A 13633-nucleotide genomic window follows, 5' to 3' on the forward strand; every position below is an offset into this window, starting at 1 on the left:
GCGCCATCGAGTGATCCTTCTGTAGCTCTCGTCGCTGAGAAGGAAAAGAAAACGTCCAAAGTACAAATGGTCTGTTGAACAAAACTCATTAGGCTTTGCACATGTTGAACAATTTGTCAGTGCTCATTTGCGTCGTGTTTATCGTGCCGTCGTTATAGGTCGCAGAGATTTTATCAACTGCAGGAAATGCATTTGGTAGACTGAGTACAATGGTAATGGAACTACAACCAGAGGAGGAATTGATGAGGTGAGGCATTTGGTCGACTGGCAAGAGTACTCTTGATACTAGTAGGCAATGTTGTCACGGCTACAGAGTGACTGGATGTAAGGATAGCGGCTAGAGTGGATATCGGGGCGAAAATATCAAAAGTAGATTCAAAAGCGAAATGTATTTTTTGCAACTTTCCGTCAAAACTAATGTATATTGTATTTTAGGCAGTCAAAATTATTATCATTACAGCCAATATTGTCGGATGTAGTGATATATCGTAAAGATTATTACGATAGTGTACCAGAAGCGAAATATGCGTTACCCATTGCGATAATATTGGCTATAGTGATGTTAGGCAGTAAGTACTGTCGTGGACATGGGAATCCAGTCGATTGACCGGGGCCGGCGCCCTCAGCGCGTAAAGAACAGCGCTTGATCCGATGCGACCAGCGCGCTGCAGCATGTGTACGTGTGTACTGCTTACCCACGGCTGCATGGCCAGCGCCCTGGGGCCGCTAGACGTGCGACCGGATCTCCATGTCCACGACAGTATTTGCCTGTGTGTGCCTGTGCACCTGTTAGGTATCTCATGTCGGCAGTACATGTACGAAACAGAGTCATGTTCATGCACGCATCTACACTTGACCATGTGAGAATGTGGTCGCTCGCCTCATATACGTGTACATGTGCGCGTAATATCGTTTGTAGTGCTGCACTGGGTAGTAGTGGGTGCACTGATAAAATGGCGGAAATCTAAAGGGCGTACTACGCTATCTATGGCCAAGACAGACTCTACTGCAATGAATAGTGTGAATGCATGGATTGGGGATTGCAGGCCTGAGCCTAGATGATAGCCTAGTATGTATAGGCGGTTCGGATTAGGCAGATTTGTATTGGACAAACCTGGACAAGAATGGATCTGATACTATTGGGGTGATGAACTGGCTCTGCAGCGTGTGCTTATTCCACGTACTCCTGGAGATGAAACATACCAGGCTCTGCAGTGTGTTTCTGAGCAAAGTCATGCGGATAACTACTGAAGAACACGGGTCTCCTATGTAAACATGGCCCCTTTGCCAATACTAAACGTTATCTGAATAACGATAGTCATGTCCACAAGTAAATAAGCATGGTGCTCCCCTGTCGAACAACCCGTGCGTGTGGGGATCAGGCAAAGTTGTAACAAATACGGCTGTGGAGTGAGCTGCAGTTTCTTCACAGACCTGAGAAAGAACTGCTCAAAGTAGGCAAGCTGAGGAATCATCTGACCTGTTCCAGTGTGCATCCTAGCTGCAGCTCCACTCTGACCACTCTCCATTACATCACTTTTTGAGGGATTTGGTCTTTTGCACAGTGGATGGCTTAGCTGTCCCAGACTCACACGTATACGTTTAGCTCTTTCTTGTCTTCTACTTCTAGCATATCTGAACTCGGATGGTGGGCCAATTTAATTATGGATAAAAAGGAGAAGGACCAAAGCTCGCTGACTGTATATGATCTGGTTACGTTGGTGGACAGTTAGTCATAACTCATACCATTTTTGTCCTTCTTTCTAGCATATCTCATCAGGTTTGTTGATTACTAGATCTACTGCTAATAATTGTCCTGCTACATAAGCAGTGATTACCAAAGCAGCAACCGCTGTGCTTTGCATTCGTACTTGATGATTTCTGAGCACGTTTTACCTGCAGAACCGCCAGTTCGACAAGTGGTACACGCTGGACTGATGCAGAAGTGAAGCGCTTGCATGCCGCTATTGCTATGTTCAACAATGACCTGTCCAAAATCAGCAATGCAGTTAAGACTCGTTCCATGTAAGTCGAATTGGAGCTTTTTTCGAATATTGATTGCTGTTGTACTACCGTTGACATTGTCTATCCCTGTTTGCTATATAAAATAGTAAATAACCAGCTATGCTGCAGTGAAGCAGCAAACCTACATGTAATGTCGAAATCTGCTGACGGCAGTTGGATATACGCTTACCTGTGCGTATGCACACACGCATGTGCATGTAGCCACCGCATGGGAGATTTTTGTCCTGCAATCGATGCTGAAAAAAATTCCAACGAATCACTCAGAGTTTGTTGCTTAGGTGACATGGTCAAATGCTCTTTTTTGTTTACTGCATCTTCACCCAGGTTTGAATGCGATACCAACCCTGAATGGTTTGTCAGAATATTTTGGCGTCGATGGTTTATGCTTCACTTTTTTCTGCTGCTTGAGTATGTTATTGTGAAACACCGAAGTCTAACTGCTCGCCTTTTTTTGTTTGGGTGAACTACCTTGAGCATCCTTCAGACAATGGGTGTGTTCCCATTGGAGATTTCATCCTTTGCTGTCCTGGTACTGTCACTGATTGTGTCTTGGTGTTGCTGTCTGCGGTTGTTTTTCTGTAGTGCACAGGTGAAGGCCAAAATGAAGAAGGACTCCGAAAAGAACTCGCAGACGAAGTCCACGAGCTCCACTTCCGACACCGTATCCACGCATGCCCAACCATCCAGTACCAATGCTACAACTACAACAGCATCTGCCCGCTCAAGCACTGCGTCATCGCCAGCAACATCTGTTGCAGCGAGTGCTGTCTCAGCAGCATCTGCAGTGCCCAGCTCACTGGTGGCGTCTTCAATAGCACCACTGAGCGCGTCCAAGTCTTCCGTCCCATCTGTCACGTCACTGTCCACGACCGGTCTATCTTCAGTAGCCTCTAGTGGAGCATCATTGTCGCCATTGGCAGTTGGGTTGTCAACTGTAACAGCGACAACAGCTGTTGCATCTCCACTGCCTACAGTTTCTAATGGTGCTACAGTGTTATCAGTACAGACTACTGCACCTCCTCCTGCTGCTGCTACACCTGTATTTCCGCCCGTTTGTAATAATGTGACCAATGCTCTTTCTAGCAGTGTAGTCATGTCTTCAGCGCAGGCAGCCATGTCCCCCGCTCCTCCTGCCGCCGCAGCTGCACACATATTTCCACCCGGCAGTGATAGTGTGACTGATGCATTGATGGCCGCGGGTGCCGTTGTTCCTCCGACGGTTGACACAGCATCTCTTCTAGTAGGCAGCAATCTGTCAGCTGCAGTCGCTCCTCACTCGTCTGCCCTTTTGCCGGATGCTTTATCCACTGCTGGCCTCGACACCTCGCTCTCCTACGTAGCCTCTGGCCTCGTCTCGGGCGTCTCTACCACAGTTTTAGACACGTCGCTGTCTTCTATTTCACCCAATCTGGTTTCTGCCATGATGGCATCGCCAACACCGATGGATACCAGTGTGTCCCTGTTGGATGCTGTTGCGTCCCTACCGTCCGTGGACTCTGTTCCGACAAGTAATGTTCCTCTCAGTGATGCCCTCAATGCTGTCATATCCAGCACGCTGTCGTCACTGGGATCGTGTGATGCATCAGTCCAATCCCCGTTCACTGCTTCCGGTGAGCTCATACCCGCAAAGGTGACAACATCAGATGTGGAAGCAGCAGCCATAGAAGTCTCTAACATGCTGGATGCAGTCTCGCAGCCACTCGTAGTGCCTACAAGTGTGCCATTGCCGCTGATTCCGGACTTGCCTGTGCCGGACGTAGGCACAACAGAAGTTACAATTTCTAGCGGTACCAACTCGCTTGTGACAAGTGAGGCTTTGATTGCAGCTGGTCCTCAAGTGCCTATAGCAACAGGGTCCTCAGTAGCTGCTGTAACCATCGAGTCCCAGGTGCAACTTTCAGACACCGTACTGACCACAGATGCTGATCTGATGCTGGCAGTGGAGCCCACTGCAAAACGTCCTCTGGCAGATCCTTGTAAGTACGCAGTTATTTTTATTTGGCGTTTGCGCTTATCTTCATGTTGAAATGAAATGCTGTCGGGCGAATAACGATATTGGATTTGCTCACAGGGGGAATTGGGGATGGATACATAAGATTTACAGTCAACCTCACGAATAACAACAGTCGGCCAGCACGAACAAGCATAGAATTGCAGCGGCTCAATGCAGGATTCCAACTCTAGCTTTATTTTCCTACTTCACAGCCAATGAATCCAAAATCGAAATTATGTGAATTTGACACTGATGTGCCACAGAGCCTACACTTGTACCGCCAAGGGAATAGATGATATGCCAAATAACGTTCAACTAGACTTGAGAGGGCATTTCAGAGTAGTTGCATACAACGTTCAAAGTTGTACGGTTACCTGTGACTTCAAGAGTCCATAACCCCCAAGAGTGTGCAACTCCTGGTCTCTCGCACTGTAGATTCTCGCTCGGCGGAATTCCTACATTACGTCATGTCTAGGTGCTTAGTGATGAGTCATCATCAAATATCTGCTGTCAAACCGGGCATTTTGGGCTTGGGTAACCTTACTAAACGTTTTGAAACCCACGTTTTTTTCATAATACGTCGACACTGCACTGGACAAACTTGTGGCGGTCGATGACCGGTCATGTCAGAGGACGAACCAAGAGTTCATGGGGTTATGAACTCTTGGACGAACTTCAACATGATTTGAAAATAAAAAAGCAGATGTTTCTCTTGGTCCCCCTTCTTTCTCTTGAGAAACGTTCCTCGAATAGACTGTGATTGTGCCCTTCTTGTCTTCATTCGGCAGTGCCATGAGCCTCGATTTGAATACGTCTGAGGCTTTCCTCGCTGAGCTGATCAGCATATCTCTCGCGATCGATAATCTAGATTCCGAAACGTCCGACTGTCGTCCTGCAGACGACACCTTTCCTGCTTTGGGATCGACCACAGCTGTGTGTCCTGGTTCTGAACCAAGCCTACCAGCTCATATGGAAACGCCACCCAGTGCTGCAGTATCCCAATCCTCAACTACATCCGTCACCGCCGTAGCAACACCGCGCCGAAGACCCAGGCGATTGTTACTCAATGCCCAGCAGAAGAGTGAGATTTGTCAGCTCCTGGCCAAAATCGATCCATCCAAGGCAGCTGAAGCAATATTTGCAGATGCTGGTGAAGAACTGCATATGTCCAGTTATCCGGAAAGGTCGTCTGCGCTGTCAGATCACCAGCCAGTTTGGGAGTCTGTAGTGACAGACTTGATTGCGGCATACGGCCACTTTTACACTGAATGTTCAGCTAAAGCAGACAGGTATTCCACATTTCAGATGCGCTGGATCATGAATGTGTTCACGATGTTTGACCATCCACGTGTTGCTAGCTGTTCTGTTGAAGAGAGCACTGTTAGCAGCATCCTGCATACCTTGGCTGCTGCTGTTTGGCGTTACTGCGCTGGTGTCGTACGGAAGGCACTATTGGATGCGGCCGTGAGTACTGCAGGTGAAGCTGTACCAGCCAAGCTAGAAGCCAAGCACTACTGGAGGTTTTTTGGTTGGGCTGTTTGTTCGTCAGTGAAGGTGCTGAAACGCTCACCGCAATCTCCAGCAAATGAGGAAGAGCTTGCACTTCTGAAGTGTTTACAGCTGCAAGATAAGGAGGAGAAGTCAGAGATTACTATCCCAATTTCATTGATTTTGCGCGATGAAGGGTGGATGTCATTTCTTCGACCAGAGCACTTGCCGTGTGCGCAGACCATACTTGACAGAATCTGCTCAACTGTGAATCATGAGGCTTTCGAAATGTACGGCAAGGACTTTGTACGTGTGGCATCACAAGTGATCCAATGCGACAAGACCCTTCACAAGCCACTTTCAGCATCTGTGCAAGAAGCTTTCCCTAACCGGTTTACTGAAGATGTTGTCGAGCGTGTTGCCAGTCGCCTAACCACGAAAGTTCTTAACGCCATGCTTTGTGAAGTTATAGAGACAGCTGAGCAATTGCAACTTTTGAGTGCGGGATCAACAACAACGTCTGCCCTGAATTTACGTGACAGACTTCACCCGGGTAATGCATAAGGATGCACTTCGCTTACCCGTTCTCTCTCTCTCTCTCTCTCTCTCTCTCTCTCTCTCTCTCTCTCTCTCTCTCTCTCTCTCTCTCTCTCTGCCATATGGCCAGGTGTGTTTTTACCACCATATTAATCAACCATGAGTACAGCTGCGGTGGTGTCTTCAACTTCATTCTCCCGAGTCAAGCTCTGTATGAAGACATCCAAGTAGAGAATTCATGGTCTCTCTCTGTTATATGGCCAGGTGTGTGTTTACCACCATATGAATCAACCATAAGTACAGCTGCAGTGGTGTCTTCAACTTCATTCTCCCGAGTCAAGCTCCGTGTGAAGACATCCAAGAAGAAGACTGCCTGATGAGTCCAGCGGGGACGAAACGTACGTCGCAATCGAGCTATGTCGTGGCTTGGCATCTTCTATGTGCCATGCGCTACTTGATGTACCAGCCTGCTATGTCGGATTCCGCCAACCATGCATCGACTAGGCGCCAGGTGCGAACTGATGGTGGTGGTGGTGGTGGTGAGAAGGAGAGCTCTGTGCCAGAACTTGTGGGCAGGCGCGTGTTTACCGCCATATTGCCAGGTGTGTCTTTACCACCATATTTATCAACCATAAGTACAACTGCAGTGGTGGCTTCTACTTCATTCTCTGTTCTAGATGTACAGAGTTTTGCAACTCCACTTTAGCCTTCCGATATTTGGGCACATACATGTACCATAAATGGAAAACATATGGGATGGATATTCTGTTGTTTGTGCTGGTCGTCCATTGAAGGCTTTATAGACTGGGCGTGGTATGTGGGTGTGTGTTTGGGGAAGAGACCATCTTCAATGTTATTATTTGACAAACAGAGCGCGCGCACGCGTGCAATTTATATCCAGTCATTGTAACAAATCCATAATTATATTTGAATTACATATTCGAAGTTGATTGACAACTATCAAGGATTGGACATGTGTCTAAAGATGTAACAAACAGAACAGCATCTTAGCTGATGTGCAACGAATGCCGGTACACCTGGTATGCAGCAAATTGTGGGGATAACAGGTTATTGGCGTGAAACAAGAAATGACAAGCAGTAAAACAATTATAGAGCTAGCTTGCATGCAGTGGCCAATACCAAGAGTCCATATGGACTCTTGCCAATACGTTTACTAGTATCTGTATTTGGGCAAGTTTGTCATTGAGAAATGTTGGTCCCAGACGAATAGAATTGCACAATGAACAATACGCAGCACCAGCAGGTTTGCTGTGTGAAAGTTAAAATAAGTAGGCACCCAGTGGTACATGTTTTAAAATGCATATGATTTTTTTTGATAAGGCACCCATTTTGATAATCCAGGGGATGGCCCACGCCTGGTACTGCCACTGCATTATAAATCATACGTAATGACTGATAAAATGCTACACCTGTGAAGTAAAAGAAAAAGGCCCAACCCTGCCCTGCCAGCTATTTGGGCTTACGGGGGTCGCCATGGCAAATAATAATATTAAAGAACTAAAGACTACAAAATTAATGACGGGAAGTGCCAGCTTCGGCAGCAACTAGGGAGGCAGAAGAAGAGACAGGTGCATGATGCATATGAATCCAGCCAGCATATACAAAAGCAAATGGTAGGAATGAAAGATAATTATTCTCAGGTCGAACAAGAAATTCAACAGTAATACCACAAGAAATTATAATTCGGCGCGAAAATAAGAGAAGGAAATGATACACCTGAAAGCGCTAAAAGACAAAATGAAGAAAACAAGAAATTATAAGCCACGCAGCGCTAAATTGCACCTAAATAATAAATTGAAATGAAAGCGAAAAAGCCAAGAAACCAAAAAATTAGGGGTGAAACAATTATACCGAATATTCGAATACTCGTTTGGATTTTTCGAATATAATCGTACTCGGAATAAATCAGAGTACTCGCTTATACATGGTACATACATTTACCACAGAAGTCTGCAGTTACAGAGCAGCAGTCAGCAGATATTGATGTGCAGACTGTGTGGTGAACATTAATTAATTTTGTTCACGAGTAGAGAGAGCCGAAATGACCCACCAACCAATACACCCGAGAAAAGAACTGCCAATCGGTTCAATCAGGGTTGTAGTATGTGATTTTCGAGGCGGTTGGTGTGCGATTTTTGGGATATCAAGAATACTCGAATACTCGAATATTCGATCGGAGAAAATCAGAGTACTCGAACTCGGGATCTCAGTGCCAACTTTCACCCCTACAAAAAATCATAACAAACTAAACAAACTTATAAGAAACGAAATAATACGTGTACAGATTAACAATGAACAATATGCAACACCAGGAGGTTTGCTGTGTGAAAGTTAAAATAAGTAGACACCCAGTGGTACATGCTAATACCAAACTAAACAAACTTATAAGAAACGAAACAATACCTGACATCGGCAGTCGGCACAATCGGCAGTCGGCACATAGCTATTTCCGTCGCAGGAGCGGTACAGGGGCAAAGTGTACAGGTGCATAATGATATCCAGTATTAGCAGGGTGACACGGTACTGCATGACGTTGGATGGCAAGGGATGCCCGAGCAGATGCAAAATTGGTAGCGGTTAGCCGACCACCAGACGCATGCTTGAGTTGAGAGAAAACGGTCTCGATTGCACTCCCAGTCACACGCACGGGGACGACATAATAGCCTGGATTCCGTGATGTGAAGTCCTTGCAGAACTCCACAAAACCATAGCGAACAACACGTAGTAGGTCCCAGGTCTGCCAAGCCAAGAAGTCCTTCTGCTTTGGATCCGTTGGTTCAAAGCCCGGCTTGGCTTTGAGCAAGCCCTCGAGCCACTGGAGCCAAAATTCGAATCCTGTGACTATTGATGTTATGGGTGCTGACTCTGCACTCCTCACCGGCTCATGCGAAAACACACCTTTCTCAAAGAACCGATTGCAAGCCACGAGATACTCTCTAGTTGCCTTGACATTGACATTGTCGAGGTGGTCAGCGAGGAGGTACTCTGCCAGCTCAGTCAAGAGCTCTTCCTGTTGCATTACTTTGGCTGGCAGCACATTCAGTTTCGTCCATGCATCGCGGAGGACGTGGTTCTTCTTCAGCTTGGGCACTTCCCGTGGGACACCTTTGGAAAAGCGAGCCACTTCACGCTCATACAAATCAAGAATAGTCTGCCATCCAAAGCAGACACCACTGGCAGTTCCAAAGGACTTTGTTCCACCTTGCCGAGACGAATGCAGCGCGTTCACCATGTTCTTCAGCTGGTGAACAGGACAATGAAGAATAACTTCTGATGGCGCCAGAATGGATGCGAGGTGGACGAGTTAATCATATGTCGGTGAGGACTGGACTTCATGCCGAATGCACCACGGACACCCATCATTGATTTGATCACTGATAAGTTGGTGGCAGCACCATCGCAGATCACAGCACATGTCTTGAAGCCAACATCGTGAAGCAGGCGTAAGGTATCAAGTAGACATGCCAGTATGAATTTGGCGTCCAGAGAAGAATGTGTGGTGAAGTAGGGGCCAAACACGTCAAAGCTGGAGGACATGTCGCACCACATGAACTGCAGGACATACTCAGTACGCTCGGTTTTCTTCCCTTTCAGCTCTGCAAACACGTTGCACAAACTGACCATATCCTCGTCATTCATGGCTAGGCCGTATACTTCATGGCTTCGCGAATTCCAAAGGATCTTGCTGATGACTTTGACCTCATCAAAGATCATGAGGCCTTCACCAATTGGAGGGAAGTTTTTCTGATGTGCTGCCTTCTTCACGCCATCATACACCTCCTTCTGGAACTTGATGCTGGATTCACAGCGGCCAGGCTTATCTAAGTACGCACTGGTATAATGCTGCAGGGACCGTATACTCGGCAGCTTGAAGATGCCGAATGACTGCAGCGCCTCGTAAGCAGATCGGCTCCTTGAGAAAACAGCCAAAGCAACTCGATAGGTGAGCAGACTCCACCTATTCCCATGGGAACCCTGCTCGTTGCTGGACTGGTCTCGCTGCCATTCAGCCTTGTCAGCAGCCCATGCAGCTTGCAAAACATCCCGTGCCTCCTCATCACCAGAATCGGTGACGGACCGAAGGTCATTGGGACAGTCGTGCTCGATGATAGAGCATGCAGTGGATAGCTCGGGCGACTGCTTCTCTGACAGCATGACCGAGAGATGCTCATATTTAGACAGGTCTCGATTTAGTTGCCGCCGCACTAGCCGACTTGAACTGATCCTTTCAGTTCTGCTGGAGGGTGACAGATACTGCAGGGGAGTATTTGACGACACAGCCGCTCTTCTTTTCTTCTGCTCCTCGGTGCGGCCAGCTGCTCTATCCCTGAGGACAGACAACTCTTTCTCGAATCTTTTGCAGTTCGTGCACTGTACACTGTCTAGTAGCTGACATTCACGCGATGCACTCTTGCCAGGCTGAAACACTATTTTGCACTCCCATGAGTCCGCTCGTACAAATGGCAAACTCCACAATCTGAGTTTAGCTGGCTGAAAGCGGATCACACTCCCATAGCGAGTTTCATATTCTTGAATACCTGGGCAATACTTCCAAGTTCGGTTTATCATACGCTCCAAATATGGCTTCAATTCAATAAGTTTCTGTCCACACTGTCCATTCTCCGTGAACCCTCCATATAGGACCTCGAAGACGAAATGACCCCCGGGTTTGACAATAAGTCTGGATAATGACACTGGTAAACTATTGGCTGAACACGCAACGGTCCTGGTGGACAATACCTCCACTGTAGAGTTATCTAGTTCACTAATCTTCAGCTCAGCCAGGAAAGAAGAACCCAGGCTTGCTACAAATTTCACCACGTCCTCTTCACGAATAATCCCCGGGGGCAATTCGCTTAAAGGGGAAGTATACCCTAAAATCAAATTTTCACCAGTTGTAGTCTTCGGGGTGCTGAGTCGAATGGTCTTGGTCCGAGGAAGCTGCGACGCTCCCTTCCTACTTGAATCCCAATCGAACTCGCGCACTTCCACCGAAACTGGGTGACTGCGCCCTACTACTACTAGATGGGGATTTGTATGCAAAATGTCAATAAAAGCGCCATTTCGTTCTTATAAAAGCACGGATGACCGCGATTGGCCCATATGTTGTAGTCTTTTGGACGCTGAGTCGACTGGTTTTGGTCCGAAAAGGCTGCGATGCAGCGTTCCTCCTTTATTCCCAATCGAACATGGTTGAAGAAGTGGTCACGTGGTCCTGGTTGCCCAAATCACCTGGTCACCGCGCCAGCAGGCGACAACTTTCACACCAAGGTTCAACTCGAGTGACAGGACTGCACCCAAAAAAGGTCAAACAGGCTAGTAAGTTGTACCCTGCAGGCACGGTGACCAGGTGACTGGTGTACGCAGGAGCACGTGACCGCTTGTTCAACCATGTTCGATTGGGAATAAAGGAGGAACGCTGCATCGCAGCCTTTTCGGACCAAAACCAGTCAACTCAGCGTCCAAAAGACTACAACATATGGGCCAATGGCGGTCATCCGTGCTTTTATAACAACGAAATGGCGCTTTTAGTGACATTTTGCATACAAATCCCCATCTAGTAGGGCGCAGTCACCCAGTTTCGGTGGAAGTGCGCGAGTTCGATTGGGATTCAAGTAGGAAGGGAGCGTCGCAGCTTCCTCGGACCAAGACCATTCGACTCAGCACCCCGAAGACTACAACTGGTGAAAATTTGATTTTAGGGTATACTTCCCCTTTAAGATATATTTAGGTGAAGGTTCCACAGCGTCCTCACGTCGATCCATTCCGCCTCGAGTCCATTTACGGAGTTGAAAACCAAAAGAAGCATGGACTACTTGTTTCTTCTTCGCAAAATGTTTCCCGTTGAAAAGCCAACCAGGATCCCGGATATCCCTGCACAAAACCTTTGTACCAAGAGTCCCGGGGGTTATGCACTCTTGTTTGAACTGCTGGCGCAAACGGACCAAGGGGAAATCGTAAAGAGCTACGCGCTGCGATTCGCATTCGGATTGGCTTCCACCATAGTTTCCAGAAATCGAAAAGGAACAAAAACCAACACGGATGCACGGATTGCGCATGACGTAATGTAGGAATTTCGCCGAGCGCTGGGTCTATGCCCGTTGCACACTCTTGGGGGTTATGGACTCTTTATGACTTGCATCCCTGCAGAGCTCAGGGCCTACCATGTACACATTGTAGTATAAGTTGTATGCAACTTGTGTGCGATGCCCTCTCCAGTCTAGTTGCACGTTATTTTGGCATATCATCTATTGTTGGGAATCGTGCAACCCTGTACGGTCCCTGGCTAGTGGCGGGGAACTGGATCTCAACAAAGCGTAGAAAAGATCTTCTTTGGCTTAGCTTGAATCGAAAATTATTTCGACCATGGACCTGATGTTCTTCGCTGTCGATGTTGAAATGGATGACTTGTTTCTGCTGTCAGTGGACGACATTATTATCAGAGTGATAGGAACAATCTTGTTTCGTTGTGTGATGTTGTTGGCTGTACAGCAATCGTACCAACAACAATGGACATGAGCTGACTTGGTGATGACTGTAACATTAGGTGCTCCGTCTCAATCAGTTTCCCTTGGATGGCGTCTAGCCATTTCCTTCGAAATCATCCGAGCATGACCATTCAAGACTAATGTGGCTGTTCACTTGGTGAATATCTCAGCACACACATTGTCCATAGTTTCTGCATACCTGTACAAAACAGTTGCAACGAAAAAAGTTTTTCACGTGATGTCATTTGAATAATGAAACCCGCATCTCCTTTATTACCCAGCTTTTTTTGTTGTTATTATTATTTGGTATTTTTGTACATCTTCTTAGGATTTATCCATTAACTACGCGAAGGACTAAAGGGACCCTCACTTAATTTTTTGCCGACTACCCGCCAAAAAACACATTTCGACACGCGTGTGTGCTGGACGTCTGCGCGTGCACGACAAGACGTGTGAGCTGGCTGACAAGTGAGAGCCAGGGAGTCGTCAAGTACCGGCTTTTGACGACTCCCGGCCTAGCTGGTGAGAGAATGCATTGTGCTGCTGGCGGGAAAGGGAATTAACTACATTGTAGACCCTTGATACCATGGCAACAAAGAATTGGATTGAGTCTTTTTCTTCAGATTCTTGGCGTTTTGTTCATTTTTTGTATTGAGATTTTGTGTCATAATAAGTATCTAATATTGACTGAGTACGAGGTCAGTATAGGAAATAAAAGCCGAGGTCTTTTACGAGGCTTTTATTTCCTATACTGACCAAGTACGAAGTCAATATTAGATTTATCACGACAAACAGTCGGTATTTCAAATTCCAGAACGATCACCTCATGAATCCAGGTTTTATGATTGCACAACCGTTTCACCATCAGTGCATCACCTACTCATACTGTGACCGTGCTGCACTAGTGCCACTACAATGTAGGCACCGTTCAACTGCGCCACCCATAAGGGCGCGTTCAGACTACCGTGAACCCCGTCAAACCGTGAATGCCGATAAACCGTGAAGGACATTCACACTACAGATAAAGTAACGTTACCGGTACGTACGTTTTCCACCTCTCACCGCGGCGCTGGGAAGGGAT

General features: G+C 47.0%; 1 protein-coding gene across 2 annotated transcripts in view; it reads left to right on the forward strand.

The window, feature by feature from the left end:
- Window positions 1-13239, forward strand: part of LOC135808857 (uncharacterized) — a 13404-nt gene extending 165 nt beyond the window's left edge. The window contains exons 1-5 of one of the 2 annotated variants that reach the window (XM_065322094.1): window positions 1-69; window positions 159-247; window positions 1903-2025; window positions 2608-4001; window positions 12557-13239. The exon at window positions 1-69 is cut by the window's left edge and continues 165 nt beyond it. In XM_065322094.1, coding sequence (XP_065178166.1) covers window positions 1-69; window positions 159-247; window positions 1903-2025; window positions 2608-4001; window positions 12557-12588 — 1707 coding nt within the window. In that variant the 3' untranslated portion in view covers window positions 12589-13239. The remainder of the gene's footprint in view (window positions 70-158; window positions 248-1902; window positions 2026-2607; window positions 4002-12556) is intronic. The other variant, XM_065322095.1, reaches the window with a different exon arrangement.
- Window positions 13240-13633: the final 394 nt, after the last annotated feature.

Source organism: Sycon ciliatum, chromosome 2, assembly GCF_964019385.1.
Source record: "Sycon ciliatum chromosome 2, ocSycCili1.1, whole genome shotgun sequence".
Taxonomy (NCBI): Eukaryota; Metazoa; Porifera; class Calcarea; order Leucosolenida; family Sycettidae; genus Sycon; species Sycon ciliatum.